This window comes from Aristolochia californica, unplaced genomic scaffold, assembly GCF_029961685.1.
Source record: "Aristolochia californica isolate CCGP_79_NKW_82.1479 unplaced genomic scaffold, dmAriCali1.0.hap1 SCAF_6, whole genome shotgun sequence".
NCBI lineage: Eukaryota > Viridiplantae > Streptophyta > Magnoliopsida > Piperales > Aristolochiaceae > Aristolochia > Aristolochia californica.
In genome coordinates this window covers 38,346,920-38,365,587 of record NW_027182257.1, presented here as the reverse complement: position 1 = coordinate 38,365,587, position 18,668 = coordinate 38,346,920, and the positions used below count along the sequence as shown (strand labels likewise).

Genomic DNA, 18,668 nt, shown 5'->3' with positions numbered 1-18,668 from the left:
CACCATTAATTTCTAAATTTGGGTTGAAATATTATATTATTTTTTGTGATTACAATAAATTTGTGTGGATGTATCCTCTAAAGGTTAGGAATGAAGCCTTTCGAACAATTGTTTAATTTCGTAATATGGTGAAAAATCAATTTTCTTGTAGGATTAAGGTATTTCATTCAGATGGAGGAGGAGAGTATATAAACTCTATTTTTAAAGATTATTTGATTCAATATAGAATTCTTCTTCATCTCTCTTGTTCTTATACTCGAGAACAAAATTGAATAGCTGAAAAAAAACATAGACACTTAGTTGTAACGGGTTTAGCATTGTTATATGAAAATAATGTTCCAACTAGTTTTTGGGGTTGAAGCTTTTCAAATTGCAATATATTTGATTAATCGACTTCCTAACCTTGTAAGTTGTAAAATCAATCAAGACTTGAATAAGCTGGTTAGTAGTTGCTACTACTAACACAATCAACTTTTCAGATGAGCAAGATACTACCACCAAAGTAAAAGGTAGTCCCACACATGAGATCACCTTAGAAGGGTTTGAGGAGAAATTTCTTAATTGTTCCTGTCATCAAGTAGGGGAAGGCATTAAGTGTTGGAAAATGGAAGGCGGAACTCCCTCTTCTCCCTTTGTTTTTTTTTGTTAAAAAAAACTATTTTTTGGTGTAAAAAAGCATGGAGGTGGGGGGGAGGGGGGAGGTGTAGATCCTCTCTCATACCCTTCTTCAGCTACTTAATTAGAAATAAGGGAGATAAAAGCATACTTGATCATCAGAGAGTACATTAGGAAACTTGGGATTACTCAACTGAGTTATATCCTAGCCGAAGATGAACTTCAAGTTGTTTTCATATTGCTACTCTACTCCTAGGGATCTCTTTCCTCAGTAAGAGATCTACAACAATAAATTTCATAGGTCCAATTTACATCCCCAAGGCATCACTTGGGACTTATGGTAAGCAACAAATAGGTACAAACACCTAGATCCTTAAATGCAAATACTTCTCTATATTATTGTTTTTAATTGACAACAATTATTAAAAGAATTATACAAGAAAAAAATCATCACTTTCTTATCTCATGGAATTACATGCACATTAGATATAACTCAAAGTTATTGCTCGTTTGATTCCAACAAACTGAACCAAATTGAGCCCAAGGACTCATTAGATTCAAAATTGAGCTGAAGGGTTACTCTCAAGGAGTTAATTTTTTTTGTTAGCTAATGAATTACATATTTTTCCACATGAGTTTTATAATAGATTGCTCACATGCAAACCCATTACACTTGAGTTTTTAGATGTCTCTCTCTCTCTCTCTCTCTCTCTCTCTCACACACACACACACACACACACACACACACACACACACACACACACACACACACATGTGCAAGTCCATACACAAATAATCACATACATGTATAACTACATGCCCACAAACACATGCACACATGTACGACCACACCACACTTAACGCTTACATACACGTGTGGTCACACACACACACAAAATTATACTCACATTTATGGGCTTACCCACAATACACGCAAACACTCGGAATCAAAACAAATGACCCTACACACACTCGCACTCACAAACACTTGGGTGTACACACAATCACACTCATATAAAAATGTGAGCCACACATACACATGCACACATATGCTAGCCCATGCACACTCATACATGCACATGGGCACATACTCACACTTAAATATATTGGACTCAAGATCTCCATTGAGATAATATAGATGATAAAAAATACTTAAGTTGCTAATAATATGCATTAAATATGCTTTTAGCATAAAATTGCCTAAAGGAAACTTTTGACAACATATTCATTTAACCGGCCAAGGATCATTTGAATGGCCCATACAAAAAGGGGAGAAGTAGCTAATGCTACAAAGAGCACTAATTGAACAACATAACAACACCTATTCTCATGGACAAGAGATAGAAAGGTTTGAGGAAGAGACTGTCTAGCCTAGAAGAACGCTCAGCATAGCAAAAAAGGAAAGCACATTCAACCGAATGGAGTGAAGCCAACTCTTTGATCAACAAGAGAGAAGACTCTCTATAAAGGATCATTCACCTTGCCGACTGAAAAACCTACCGAGAAGAGGCAAGACAAGAAAAAAAAGGTCTAAAAAGAAGATTGTCCAACTAGAAAGAGATCTCCTAATTGGGTAAGAGAGAGAAAAGCCATTGGAAGCATCTATTTGGCGATATGTTTTAATGGCCAAGTCAATGAAATCAAACACTCTATAAAAGAAAGAAACATCTAATGAAGACCGGATAACTAGAACCCATATGAGTGAAGCATTCTAGAAAAGTAGCAGGCCAAGATGGAAGGCTCCAGTTCAACTATGTTAAGGGGGGGTTAGTGCCCCAAAGTGGATTCTTGAAGATCAAGTCATGTCCAACATGAAGATCATGTCATGTCATGTACATGAAGATCAGGTAAGAATTTGTGTTAGTGTTGACGACTTCATGTGCACTGGAAAACAGTTTCCAGTGTTAGTGCCCCAACATGAGAAAAACATAAAAAACAAGAGAATTTCTAAACTTTTACAGTGCACTTAATTACAACATAATCCTTAAACCCCAAATTAGGTAAAACAACTATTATTACTACATGAATAAATTATTTAATGTATAATTAAATATACTAATATATTTATTAATTGAATTAGATATTTTATTGTACATTAATATGGTAATTACATGAGCCAATGAAATAACTACATGATTAATTACAAATAATAAATAAATAACATTATAAATAACAAAAACGAAAGTAATACGTTGAGTTATTAATTTATTAATAACATATGATATACTTTAACCTAAAAATGAATAATTTAAGAGAAAAAAATGATCTAATCATAACTTTAACACACTATATATTTGTACATAATATATTTTATGTATTATTAATTATTAATATATTATCACAAAATTTAAAACTATTGGTTTAATTAACTATAGCAATCGGATAATTATGCCAAAAATAATTTATCAAATATTTATTTTAACAATATTTTAATTATGACTATTAAATCACTATTTTAATATAGTAACTGTAAAATAAATATATTAAATAAATAAAAATAATTAATTATAAATAAAAATAATTATTTATAAATAAAAATAATTAATTTATAAATAAAAATAATTAAACCATCGTCGTCTTCCTCAGCTGCGAGCCAAAGGGCAACGACGATGGCGACGGGGACGGGCTAGTAGGCGACGGCGACGGCCAGCGACGACGGCGGGCAACGACGATGGCGACGGGGACGGGCTAGTAGGCAACGGCGACGGCCGGCGACGGAACGAGAGAGGGCTGCGGGAGTGAGAGATAGTTGCGGAACGAAAGAGGGCTGCGGCAACACCGAGAGAGGGTTGTGGAAATGAAACGGCAGAGAGGGTGTGCGGCAGAGAGCCCCCTGAGAGACAGCCCCGCTCGCCGAGAGAGAGCCCGCGCGAGAGTCATGTAGATGACTCTCAAAATCGGGCGGAAAGCACTTTCCGCCCGTTACTCTTGAGACATGAACTCGTGATTCATGTATATTCATGTACATGACATGAATTTCGGCGCCCCCTAACGACATCAGGACATGAACTGCGTAATGCGCATGAAGATCATGTCCTGAGTCATGTGCACTAACCCCCCCTAAGTGTCCAACTGTAAGTAACCTATCTAATGTAATTAACAGGTTAAAAAAGTATTTTAAATATTTTCATAATGTCTTTAGTTGAGATTTCATAGAGATTTTAAAGACAAAATGCTCCTGTCCTTGCTCGATGGTTCAATTTTTGAACGTCAACAATTGGTCTACTTAAGATGATTTCACCCCAAATATTATACCTCTCAACTCTTAAGGCTTCTATGACCACTGCAAAACGTACACACTTCGAAATCAAGTTTGGACATTGTGATAAAGTTTTTCAAAAAGCAAATTTCCACGGAGCTAAGTATCTCAAAGCCTTTACTTTGAAATCTTTAGTTATTTAACATCTTTTGTGCTAGAATATGTGATCTCATACTTTGAGTTTATCTTATATATTTTAGCATAGTAATTTTTTGGGAAATTTGAATGCGTTTTTGGAAATATTAGAATTTGTTGTATTACAAAAATTCAAACTTCAAGTACGTGCCTTTAAATATTATAATTGAACTTGGTTGAATACTTTGAACTTGAGCCTTTGCAATCATCCATTTTAGTTCAAGTTACTATTTGTGGGCTTATACTTTAAAATTATTATTTATTTTTGTAGAATTTAGGATTTCATGAAAGGAATTTTAGATCAACAAGAAAGAAGAAGAAGAAGAAGAGAAAATGAGAAGAAAAGAAGAAGAACGTGGAAGAAGAGAGTTTGGATTAAGGGAGAAGAGGGTTGCGTCAAAAAGAAAAAAGACGGCTAGACGAATTTGTGGAAAGAGAGGAGAGTGCTTCAATGCCCTACCTCTTAGCCAATGCCTTTATTTATAGTTTTACAATGCCCTTAGGGCTACAACTTGTTTAAAAAAAAAGACATAAAAGGAACACATATTTACACTTCTATTCCATCTTTATAGAAAATACCATATTTTACACATATGCCACTCCTTTGACATGTGGGCTTCTTGTCTTGAGCTCGTGGGCTTGAGCCCATCTTCCAACAATTTTGAACTTCTTCATGTGATTTTCCCCTTTTTGAAAAACCATTCCAATTTGTACTGGAGCTTTGATTTTTAAATCTGAGCGTTTAAGGACGTATTGAATTGCTATTACATATAGTAGGTGTCCCATGCCTTAGAGAAAATGACTCTAAGGAATCCCATCTTCCAAGAAAAATCTAATGTGGAAAAAAAACAAAGAGAAGACAAGGAAAAAAAGAAAAGAAAAAGGAAGGACCTACATAGCCATGCATGAGACCATTGTAGATGCAATGGTCACTATGCATTTGAATGCTTAGGAAAATCAGAGTTCAAGGGGGTGAAACAAGTTTGGATACCCAAAGGTAGTTTAATCTTGACTTAAAAATGTGGGTCGTGGGACCCAGTCAAATTTGGGTACCCAAGATCACTTTATCTCAATAAATGGAGAACATGTTTCCAACCCAAAGTATATGAGAGTAATCTGAAATTCCTTACTAGCTTTAGTTAGTCCTATGTGAGTTAGACAATTTCCACAAAGACTAAAGTAATCTTAGGAGGTGTCAACACTTAGAATTTGAAATTGGAAATACCCTCCTCAATCAAAATACATCTTTCTTCCTCTACCTGAAATGATTTCCATGTGCAATTTGGTGAGCCATAAAATGTTAATAATGGAGTATTATAACTATTGTGGCTCAACTTAAACTAATATCTTAAAGGATTGTTGAAATTTTAGTGGAATAAAATAATTCATTGGTTGTGGGTTAATTAAATACATGGGGTCTCTATTAATATTAGAGTGAAAACATAAAATCAAAGAAAAATTGAACTACCAATATCTCAATTGCACCCAAAAGAGAACTCAAAATTAGAAATTAAGTAAACAACTATTAAAGAGAACTAATAACACTAAAATACCTTCTTATGCGAAACTCCTTTCTATTAGACTCTTGTAAGACTCCACCTTATCGATTCATCCACTGTGAATTTTTTTTTGTGAGAGCTACGTAATATTCTGCATTTTTTCTCTTCAATACCCCCTCACAAGCTGTAGTTACTAACTTCAACTTGCATAGAAAAAAATTTTGGTCTTCAATATTCTTTGGCTGCAAATTCTCCATCTGCTATTCTCCTCCTAATTGATGTTCTTCATTACTGGTCATATTGAAATTTTTTCCATAACTCATGAAATTCTTCATTGTAAGTTGTATTAAATACTAACAAATACCTCTTTCTTGTACTTCTTTTTCTATTTCTCTTTCTCAAGTTGGGGATCAAAAGGACATAAAGACCTTTTTTTTGGAGGGCTAACAAAGTGAACTTTTTTTTTTTTTACGCCGAGAAGGGAAGACTACAATAGTAGAAGCTACTATAGAATTACCCTTAAGGAAAACCATTAAATTGAAACTAGAATGTTGACCACAATAAACTCCTAGTAAAAGTAATACTGGGGAGGGAAAAAAAAAGAAGGTAAGCTAACTTCCCGTAATGAGGAGTCAACTCCCTCAAAGGACTACTGTAATGAGGATTCTGAATTTTGAGTCGAAATTAAAAGAGGAATTAGAAGGGTTAGTCTGCTGCTTCTAAGTTGTCTGACGGGACTAAGTTCATAGGTTATTACTACAAATTGAGATTGGTTTGGAGCGAGCTCAATTGTGAGAACATGAGTCCTCAATTGTTCCATGACCTAAGCAGCTCTGGTTAGACAATCTCCGCTTTCTCTAATCTAGATGTTAAGAACGAGCTTCTGTCTGCTGCTCCGAATTTGTTTGACGTGGCTAAATTCAGGGATCATTACCGCTCAAATTGTTCCAAGACCTTAGCAGCTTCGGTTAGACAGCTTCCACTCTCTCCAATCATGATATGAAGTCCCAACTTCTGAACCTTAATCTCCCTCATCGGATTTGAGAGCTTTTTCTTGGAAACTGTTGAGAATTTAATATCGATCGGGCCGATCCCTCTTATATTCATGTTACGCCTGCACTATTACCTTGAGGTTTTAGCGCAACTGGTTTCAATATGGTATCACAGCAAGGTAGGTCCCGAGTTCGAGTCTCGCTCCCACCTGTTTCCACGAGCCACAAATGGCAATGCGGGGGAGTGTTGAGAATTTAATATCGACCGGGCCGATCCCTTTTATATTCATGTTACGCCTTCACTACTGCCTCGAGGTTTTAGCGTAACTGGTTTCAATAGAAACCATTGCTCTCTTTAGCTAGAGAGAGTAGCAGCATGATGGAGAGGGAGGCGATGAAAGAAACCCTAGGGGAAGTATGCTTGCAAGGCCATCAAACCAAATCCATGGGACTCAAAGATGCCGAAGATGAGGATGGCTTTGAATCGGGTAATGTAGAAATCCGAGAGAAATCCTCCCAACATAGAGAAGGCACCATGATGGAGGAAGAGGCTATTCCATCACATTGGGTTTGCTATGGAACGTGATAACTGGAAACTAAATACTCCCATTTCCATTAAACCAACAAGGATATCTGTGAATTTGAAGAGCAGTTGTTTCCTGGGTCTTCTTCAATCGTTCAGGCTTCCTCTCCTTTGATTCTATTGCCTCGTCGAAGGATTCTAATAAATTGAGAGACTCTTCTTCTCTGGACTTTGTAGAGGATGCGACTTCTTCGGGTTCTTCACCAACTCAAGTAGTACCACCGGATGGGCTTCTCCATGAGTTGTTCAATCCCGAACATCAACCCCGAAACCCGAAACTGTAGAACCAAAAAAATGAAACATCAAACCTAAACCCAACCTACTCACCATCCACACAACCCTATCCAGCTCTGTCTCCATGAGCCTGACTGAAACCCGATCCATCCCTGCCCCATCCCCATAAACCCGATTTAAACCCTACCATCCCTACCCCATTGTCGTAAACCTGACCAATTGTGGCCCCCATACCTATCCCGTTTTATATCATATTCTCAAAAATGGTGAGAATTAAAAATGATTTTCCACTGTAAATAATGTTTTAAAACATAAATGAAACATCTGTGAATTTTTCCCTGCATGGTTTATCAACTTGCTAGTGTCTTGTACGTCGATTATTGAATTAGGTGTTAGTGATTTGCTTTTAAAAAAGATTTTTCCTACTCATAAACTAAGTGCCTCCAATGTTGAATCTCGAGGTTATTATTATCATATACACCTAACTACAAATTGATGTAAGAGAGTAGTGTATAAAAGTGTATTATTAATAGAGTGACAAGTCAATATGGTAATAATTTATTGATTAGTGATGACTACAAGAATTAGGAATCCAATCTTTGATTATAGAATCTAAATTTCCTTCTCATGCCCTATAAAAATTCCATATTGTATTATTTAATAATAACCATTTGGGTAATAAAATTATCGCCTCTTCCGACGTCCGGCCGTACAACACAAAAATTTTTTGAATTTTCGTCTTTATTTATATTAGTTTTATGTTTCATTTGGATTGCTTTTTTTTTAAAAAATTTATTTTTGTTTTTATTCAAAGTTTAAATTTCTATAACAAAAAAGTTAAGCAATGTTATGTCCATTGCCATTCGAAAAGGGTGAGACGCAACTCGTTCCATATTTGTTTATTTAATCAACTAAGCCGGTTCAAGCTCTCAATCATGGAGTTGTATGTGCTTTAATATACTCTCAAGCCGGTCCATCCATCAGCAGACAAGTTCAATTTTCACTTTATTAGTTGATTTTAAGTATTTTTATATTTTTTTGCCTTTTACTATGTTACCCTTTTAAAAGATTTTTATGGTATTTAAAATGTTATTTCTTTCTACTTGTCTTCTAAAGTGTAAAGATTTTGCCCTAGGGGAGAGTGAAAGTGATGCTTTTGCCCTAGTCACTAATGCTAGGAATCCTTTCTTCTGCATGGCTAGCTATCAATGAGGGATGAATAAGAAACGAGGAGAATGGGAGCCAAGGAAGAGGGAATCAAATGCCTTGTACACAACTAAGGAAGACCAAATCTTAGCCTAGATTAATGCTGAGATGAAGAATTGACTCGGGCAAACGGAGCTGTTTCAGAGGTTTAGAGTTTGGTGACTTTGAACAAAGATGATCTTTATCATCTTGTCCAACGATTTATGTGAGAACCTGCCAGTTCTCTTGGAACTCATCTCAAGCTTCTTTCTCCACAGTTAGTGTCACTCATGGTCAGATATGTGCTTTTGCATTTTTGGCTTCTTGATCAAATATTTTATGCATCATTGATTCAAGTACTCAAGCCAATAAGCCAGATACTCCCATGAACTTCTCTCAATTATTTTACTCATGTAAGTTAGGGTCAATTACTTTAGTGGATGCAACTACCCTTATATTTAGGGAGTAGGAACTATTTTGGTTTCACTTACTTTATATTTTTCTTAAGTTCTTCTTATACCCAAGTTTTTAGTTAATCTTTTGTTATTTGGTAAATTGATCAAAAGTCTTAATTGCTCAATCTTGTTTTATGCCTCTATTTGTGTGTTTTAGGACCTCTAGACGAAGAGGACGATTGGTGGAGGGTTTGAGAAGAATATTCTTGTTACCTTGGGTATACACTTCATTCAACTTCAACTACCTTATGAGTTTAGCCCCAACAAAAGATTTACATATTCTTCATCTTAGTCATCCAACAACTAAGAAATTGAAGAAGCTTGTTCGTTTCTTGAGGTTTTTAGTGTTTGTTTGTGAATCTTGCCAATTTGGCACACATAATAAAGTTTCATTTCCGGCCACGACTAGTCTTAGTACTTCTTGTTTATTCTAGTTTGGGGTCTCCAAGATATGTGATCCACGTCATGTTCCTTGTCAAAGGAGCTATAAGTACTTTGATTCTGTTATTGATTACTATAGTCGTGTTTTATGGGTTTATTTGTTGAAAGATATAACAAAAGTTTTTCATGCAATTAGTGTTGACTATAAGTTGATTCCCATATTTCTTTTGATGATAACAAAACTTAATTGAACAAACAACTTGAAAATCCAAGTATTTCATATATTTCACCTTCAAGAGTTAATGCATCTCAAGGTCTAAAATGTCAAAGCAAAACTCAAGATTCTTTTCAACGGGTTTTTTTGGTATTTCATTAGTTTTCTTATTCTCTCTAGTATCTCACCTAAAATATTTGAGGGAAAAGGAGAAAAAAAGGGGCAAAGAATGGATGATTCTATCATCCAAATCTGGCACATAATTAGAGAAGGGAAGTTTCCTTCTTAAAGCTATCAGAAAAATTGTTTGTTTTAAGAAAAGAAAGTGTAACTATTTTGATTGATTTGGAACTTTTATTTATTAAAAAATTATTGATTTTCAGGACTCCATGAATTTAGCACATGGAGAAAAAAGGGAGAGAAACCCATTGGGAAAAAACTGGAGGAAGAAGGGTTATGGACTTTTTTCTTACCCTCCCCCTAAAACTCTATTTATAGATTAATGAAACTACTATATTACAATAATACCCCTGAACTTTAGGTTTAGGGTTTAGGGTTTTAACCCTGGAACTTTAAATTAATTACATCAATGCCATCTCTATGAGATGACCCTTTATTTACCATCCTACCATCAATGTATGTGAGCCTACCAGCCTTCTCCTGGATCTGTGGGCCTTGAGCCCGTCTTCTATATCTCTTAGATGAATGAGTCTTCCTTGGTCTTATGGGCTTATGTCCATCTTCTAATACACTTGGATATGTGTGCCTTCCTTGGTTGTGTGGGTTGGACCATGTCTTCCAATACTCCCCCTCAAGCTAGGGGTGAGAGAACAACATGAACTCCCAACTTGCTGCAAATGATGTATAAAATCTTTTTTTTGTATAATTTTCCTTCATCTTCCAACAGTCCCTCTCATGCTGGTGCTCTCGTTCATGAGGCCCAATTGGCATAATATTGGTGAGAGTAAATCACTCCTAGCCACTAAGACATTGCTCTGAAGTGTCCACCTCCACCACTGTGTCCCTCCACAGGACAACGACCCTCATGTGGTAGAGTTATATATGATATTAATGGGGGAAAGTAACATAAATGTAATAATAAGTTCTTCTGTCATGGGCTTCCAACCACAAATATTTTTTATATTTTTTACGTGGATGAAGTTTCTCCGTCATGGACTTCCAACCATAAATATTTTTGATATTTTTGACGGGGATGAAGTTCCTCCGTCATGGACTCCCAACCACAAATAATTTTGATATTTTTGACGGGGATGAAGTTCCTTCGTCATGGACTCCCAACCACAAATATTTATGATATTTTTTACGAGAACAAATAAATAATGGTACGAAGGTACCTCTTCTTCAATAATAATATCTCATCAAAAGAGACATAATAGCAGCAACTGAAATGGGTTTGGGCCCATTTAACACGACCCAAAATAATCCTTGTAAAATTGACCCATGAAATAATCCGATGCAAGTATATGTACAAAATAATATGTTGACCAAGGAATAACCTGTCAAATCTTCAAAAATAATAATCCAGCCAGAGAAAAAATTTACCAAGTTGCTCCGAAATATGTAGAAAACTTTGTCATGTATACCGAGGCAAAAAAATAAGTTGCCCGAGTCAGGTTGACCTGGACCTGATTTGACCCAGTCTGGGTTGCCGTAGAACACGTGCGGCCCGGATTTAATCAGCTCTTCCAAACTTAGGAAGAATTAAATTTGGCAACAATGCTTCTTCCTCCACTCGACCCCGAATAGAATGCCTGAAATTTGTTTTCCCGGATTCTGGAAACGAAAAACAGCATGAAACTTTCCAACAGCAGCAACGTTGGGCCCAAGGATCCCGGAGAAGCAGTCAAGAAGGGATACTTTCCCCTATTAATAGAGCAGCAGAAACGTCTTCTTCCCCAAGCCAAACGATCTCGCAGGTTAGTCAACAAGCACTTTATCATTTGAGTTCCCGATGGTCTGCCTCTAGATTCCCCCGACGACTCTCATCGAGTTCACCCTCGACAGAGCCGGTGGCCAAGATTTCTACGACACAAGCCTTGTCTACGGTTACAACTAGGGGTGGCATCGAGCCGAGCCGAGCCCGAACCTGCTTATGTTTGAGTCGAGCTTGATTTAAATATTTCGAGCCGAGCTTCGAGCCGAGCCTCGTCTCGAGCCTAAAATTGTTATCGAGCTTGAGCCCAACGAGTTCGAGCCGAGCTTCGAGCCGAGCTCGAGCCTCAACATACATTTAAAACTTTTCAAAAAATATATATCGAATAAAATGTATATAAAAGTATGCATACATTTTACATAAAATTGGGCATGACCTTTACATAAAATTGGGCATAACCTCTACTTAAAATTGAGCATAATATATATATATATATATATATCTATATATATATATATATATATATATATATATATAAAATACTTGTATAAAATTCGGCATGACCTCTACTTAAAATTGGGCATAATCAATATACATAATACCTGCATAAACATTCCATAAACACTCCATAAAATTGTCTATACATTCCATAAACACTTCATGAAATTGTTTATACACTCCATAAAATAATCTAAACACTCCATACACTGCATAACATTATAAATAAACTCCATACAATAATCAAACACAACAAAATTAAATAAAATATCACTATCAATTTACTATCACCCAAATAAAAACTATAAATCCTTTAAATAAAATCCTATTACTATTACAAACTTACTAGAAAATTACAAGAAATAATTTAAATTTTTCTTAGGAAAGTTAAATGGACCTCTTATTGCCTTTTCTAAGGAAATAAATAAAAATTAATAATTAATCTAATATATTATTATACTTATCGATAAATTTTTAATCACATAAAATGTCAAACACAAAATTGCTATGAAAATTGCCTCATGCTCAAAGTATTATATCATCAACTGTCAAATACTTATTCAAAAAATTTCTATATGGTTTTCTAACCCACCTTGGCAAGAAAATCTTACTTGGAAAATTATATGATTTTTTAAAAAGAATTTATAATTAGAAAAATATTTTGAAAAAATATGAGGCACTAATGGTCCCTATATTTCTATTAAAAATGTCTTTTCAACATTTATTGAAAAAACCACTAATAGTCTCTAGAAACGTATTTCTACTAAAATATCTTTTCAATTTATTTAAGAGCCATGAGGAAGGGACGAAGAGTTTTTTTTTCCTTGTTTATGATCTCGCACGTAGGGGTGGCTTTGAATAAATTATATATAAAATTATGCATACATTTTTAAAAAATATAATGATAGGGGCGGTTCAGGATTGAATTTCAATAATGGATTAAAATGCACCAATATTAATATTTTTTACTCCAATTGTTATCTAGCTTGTTCTGTAATTTTTGAATCTGGCCATAATTTATTATGGCGTCCTTAGTGCCCCTAGATAAAAATTTATATTATAGGAAAAACTAAAAATATTTTTCCTATGATACATATTCCCAAAAAAACCTTTTAAATAAAATCTTATTACTATTGGTGACTTATTAGAAAATTACAAGAAATATTTTAAAATTTTCTTAGGAAAGTTAAATGGACCTTTTATTGTCTCTTCTAGGGAAATAAATAAATATTAATAATCAATCTAATATATTATTATACTTATCGATAAATTTTTAATTAAATAAAATATCAAACACAAATTTGCAATGAAAATTGCTTCATGCTAAAAGTGTTACAGCATCAACTGTTAAATACTTATTCAAAAATTTTCTATACAGTTTTTTACCCCATCTTGGTACGAAAAATCTTACTTAGAAAATTATATAATTTTTAATAAAAAAATTCAATTAGAAAAACAAACATGAGACACTAATAGTTTATAGAAAATTATTTCTATAAAATTTATTTTTAATTTTTTCCGGAGGAATTTTTTTTTTTTTTTTTTTAATGATCTCGCATGTGCGAAATAGCACGTGCGAGATCATCTTCCCGCGAGGGAAGGGGGAGATTATTTCTCCCCTGTTTTGGTTTTCCGCCGAGACGATGGGGAGGGAAGGGTGTTACGGCGCCGGGGAGGGCCTATCGTCGGGGATGACGGCCACGACGGAGTCGGCGGCGACGGAAGCGGCGGTGATGGAAGCGGCGGCGACGGAAACAGAGGCGACGGCGAGGAGAGGAAGAAATCGAACGGACGGCCACATAGGCGGCCGGCGAGCAGCTGCGACGGCGGTATAGACGTCGGCGAACAGCTATGACGGCGGTAGAGGCGGCGACAACAACCGATGGGAGGGATCGGCGGTGACGAGGGGGGAGGAAAATTTTTTCCCCCCCTCGCTTTCGCTTTCGCTTCCGCTCCCGCTCCCCCGCTTGCTCGCGACCCGTTACCGAGTCATACCGATCTGACTCATTTTGAGCCGACGAACCGAACCTAGCTTTGGTCGAGCTCGGCTCGTTAAGGTAAACGAGCCGATTTCGGTGCTCGAGCTCGATAAATGACAAATCGAACCGAGCCGAACCGAGCCGGCTCGCGAACCGGCTCGGTTCGAAGCCACCCCTAGTTACAATGTGCCCTTCTCGATGAACCCACAGGCTGGTAGCAGAAGCGGCGGTGTGAGTGCCTACGGTGAAAATATGAACATGGTGTGCCCACCGGGATTGAAGGTGACAGATGAAGGTGGTGCCATTATTGCTTGCAAGAGCGCCTGTGAGGCGTTTAACACCGATGAATGCTGCTACAGAGGAGCTTTCTATTGTCCAGACACATGCAATCCCAACATGTACTCGACCGTGTTCAAGCAAGCCTGCCCTACGGCTTACAGCTACGCTTATGATGATAAGACGATCACTTTTACATGCAAAGCTCCTGCTTACATTCTCACCTTCTGCCCCAGAGTAGTGCGGTTCCAGTTGTCATTACAGAGCTGATCTTGACAAAAGGCGTGAAGAAAAGCAACGATTAGAGGAGCAGCAACAAAAATATTTATATTCTGCTCTACCGATGAGAACAAGAATATCGGCTCGCATTTCTCTTCTCAGCTACTAGTAGCAGAACACGGGCTCTGTGCAGGAATAATTGGGCTAAGGGGAAAACGAGCAAGAAAAATAAAAAAATTGAAGTTCCAAAAAACTATGGAAAAAACTATCTATACGAGAAAAGAAAATAAAGGATTTTTGGAATTGTGAAAAACCATACTACGAGTCTTGAAAATCAAAGCTCTGATACCATGTTGATTTTCAGGACTTTTTTCTTAACCCTCCCCCTAAAGCTCTATTTATAGATTAATGAAACTACTATATTACAATAATACCCCAAAAATTAGGGCTTATGATTTTAACCCTAAAACTTTAATTTAATTACATCAATGCCATCTCTATGAGATGACCCTTTATTTACTATCCTGTCATCAATGTATGTGGGCCTATGGGCCTTTTCCTTGATTTGTGGGCCTTGGGCCCGTCTTCTATATCTCTTAGATGTATGGGGCTTCCTTGGCCGTATGGGCTTATACCTATCTTCTAATACACTTGGATATGTGAGCCTTCCATGGTCGTGTGGGCTTGGGTCCTGTCTTCCAACAAAGATTCAGTGGTATTTGTTTCCTAATCATTTTAAGGAAAGAAGAAGAAGAGATTGTGCTATTTTGCTAGGTAGCGCATTTGATAAAGAAGGCAAGTTTTCCTCTTTGAAAGATTTTATTTGATTTCAGATTTGGATTCTGATTTGATTCAAGTTTAATTCTAGATCTAATTTGATTTGAGATAATCTCCTAATTGAGGAAGATTTTAATCCTCCCTAATTGGCATGAGCATCATGTGATTAGTCTCTCATTCCTGTTGTAGTGCTTGTTTAAAACAAGATAGTAACTTACCTATTCTCTCTCGGTTGAAGGCCCTTCTCCAATCCAATTTTTTCAAGTGTGATAGAAGTATGAAATCTATCGTCTACGATACAACACTTGGACTTCTCTTGGATAGAATATTTATGATGCATACTATTTGAGTTCAAGTTGCTCCACTCTTCTCAAATTGATTCATATGTTTGCATTGGTTTGCTTCTCAACCCACTTGTTGGATTTCAATATTGCACATAGAAGTTGTTTACTCTTTGATTATAATGGCTTAAAACTATATGAGAAGCAAGAGTGATCTCCTTAAAATTACCACCATACCCTTAAAAGGGTTACCTAATTATTTGAGTTGGTCCAATCAGTTAAAAGGTTTCTTACTCGAGACCTCTTAGGTCACTTAACCAAACCAGCTCCACCCATTGATGAAGAAGATAGTTCTTATGTGAAATGGCTCAAGAATGATACCTGACTCATTAGTTGGCTTATCAATAGCATGGAGAAGCATGTGGCCTACAATGTTATTCACCTTGAAGCTGCAAAACAAATTTGGGATACTTGTGTTAAGTTTTACTCTAGTATGGAAAACTTATAAAAGTTGTATGATGTGTTCCAAACCATGTTCAATACAAAGCAAATGGACAATCTACATAAATACTTGGCTCGATTTAGAAGAATGATTCAAGAGTGGATGATTGTTCAACCCTACTCTACTGACATCTCTATTCAAGAAAAGCAGCGGTAAGCCTTAGCAGGTGCTATTTGTTTGTCAAACATCAAACCATCTTGAAGTGGCTAAGACTCAACTTCTCAACTCCTCTACACTTTCATCATTTGATGACATCATTGCAACATTACTTCATATACCAGATCCTTCCTCCACCTCTCATACTGATGTATCATCTGCTATGTACTAAAAAAATAGGGCCACATCTTCTACCAACCAAAGGCGCAACATAAATTATAGAGGAGGCCGAGCAAGAGGTGGTAAAACTGGCTCTTGTTCTTAACGGTTAGAAAATTGGGCCTGCACTCACTACGGTGGATTGAACCATTCGATAGAACTTGTGTTCTTGACAAAAAAAATTTGATTGCCTTATTTTCATTCATCTTGTGTTTGTTCACATCTTGCATGTAATCTTCATTTTTTTCTCATTTTTTCCCCACCTTACTTGGATATTATAGCCACATAAAACACTATTACCACTACAAGTGGTATTCTTCAATATTGGTTACCTTTGTCTTGTATTTCTTCTTCTACTTCTCCCTTTCAAGTTGGGGATTTCTTTGTTCTTTACCATGAGACCCGACTTGCATAACATAATGGTGAGAGAAGAAAAATTACTCCTAGTTGTACAATAAAACGTCATACACCAGTTAAAATAGTCATAGTTTAAAACACACCCCAATCAATTTTAAGGGCAAAAAAATAGTCCAACTTTAGGCCACAACAAGGAGACTAATTACTTTTTTAAAGGTAGCGCAAACACAAATCACTTCTTCGGTGAGAATAAAAGACTAGATTCAAGTTGGATGTTGGGCACACTCTTATACTTTTTAGGTAGTGGGTTTATAGGAGTTGCTCTGAAGATATTTAAAAATAAATAAATTGAAGAAAGTACAAGACAACGGTAACTGACGTAGAATAAGAAGTACAAGAGATAGGTAACTAAACACATATGGGGAAAGACTTTTCTTAAGGAAATTTATGTGAGGTGAGATCAAAGAAAGAAAACTTTTAATAAAGGAAATATACTCAAGTTGCTAAAATATTGACTAGATTTTGAAAACAAATAGGAAACTTTACCAACATTAGTAACTCAAAAAGTGAAGCAAAATTTTTGGCTTAAATACGGATTTTTGCATCCATCAGGATACTAGCATGACCTTTAATTCTTCCAATATAGATATCTCTCCCGAAAAAGATCAAATTGATAAACAATTTATTGGGATAGAAAGTAGAGTCACATAGCTTTCTTTTGAGATATATTTATTAATATAAATTCTCAATAGTGTTAGTATAAACCGTTCAGAAAGTTGAGTCTTTCTACTGTTACAAGAAACTTTTTTGATGCTTGACCTTTACTACTTCAAATGTCGATTTATCTTTCTAAAAAATCTTATTGTAATGATTCATTTTTATTTGGAAAATAGACTTAAAAGATCTTTCCAAGGTATATAATTTGATATATGAAGCATATGGTAAGAGATTTAAAAATTTAATGAAATATAGGAATTGGGAAAGAAGACTAAAGGAAAAACGAGAAACTCCTCTTATTTCTTTTTTTTTTTCTTCTTATTCCTTTTCTTCTCTATCTTCTTCTCTTTTTCCATCTCAGATCTTTGTGTGCTCTAATACCATGTTGATTTATAGGAGCAAGATATAAAAACAAAAAATCTCAAGAGAAAGAGAGAAGAGAGAAACTCTAGCACTTGGTAGAGAGGAGATAAGAAAATAAAGAAAAAAAGAAAAAGACATAAGATAATAAGCAACAAATTGAGCCAAGAAAAAGGGCCTTGAATGCTCTACCCCATGATTGACACCATATTTATAGTTGTGTGAAGGTGTTTACAATTACTATAATGCCTTTAGAGTTACATTCTTCAAAAGGAAAAAGACAAGATAACACACAACAAATTGTATAATTACAATTATATGCATCTCTATGCACGTTCTCCTTATTTACTAGTCGTAAACGAAACCTTTATCTAGTGAAAGCAGAAAATTCAATGAAACAACTATTTCTTGGGAGGGGAAAATTTTTCTGGAAAACAATTATGCCAACGAAATGTAAAATTCGTTGTTATAGTCTTGTGGACAACGAATTTTAATTGGTTGGTATTTATTTTTGTTTCTAGAAGAAAATTTTCTTGTAATGTATAAAGAAGCCCTCGCAGTCCGTAAGAACAGTAGCCTGTCGATTATAATTACAGCTTCGTGACGACATTAATGACGAACCCAGACTCTCTAGGAAACACATTGCCCACTAGTGGATGAAATTCGTCGCCACAACCATCATCTACTGCTACCGCGTTGATGTGGTATCTCCATTGAAGAAACGCCTTGACGCAATCAAATCAAAATGGAATTTTCTCGTTTCAATTTCAAATGGCTGACAATAATCTACAATTTAGAGAATATATCTTCTACAAAATCGTGTATATCTCTATTGAAGAAACGTCTCCATGAATTCAAATGATTTCAATATCAAATTTTTGGTGTGAGAATATCCAGGACATTAGAACAAGAGAATCAGAGCTGATGATTGACAAAATTTT

General features: G+C 35.7%; 1 protein-coding gene across 1 annotated transcript; it reads left to right on the top strand.

Annotated features, from left to right (window-relative positions):
- Positions 1-6,945: 6,945 nt before the first annotated feature.
- Positions 6,946-14,469, top strand: LOC137935378 (pathogenesis-related protein 5-like). The gene is made up of 3 exons (XM_068780034.1): positions 6,946-7,068; positions 11,540-11,611; positions 14,134-14,469. Exons 1-3 carry the CDS (start codon positions 6,946-6,948, stop codon positions 14,467-14,469), a joined length of 531 nt encoding a protein of 176 aa, XP_068636135.1.
- The last annotated feature ends 4,199 nt before the right edge of the window (positions 14,470-18,668 follow it).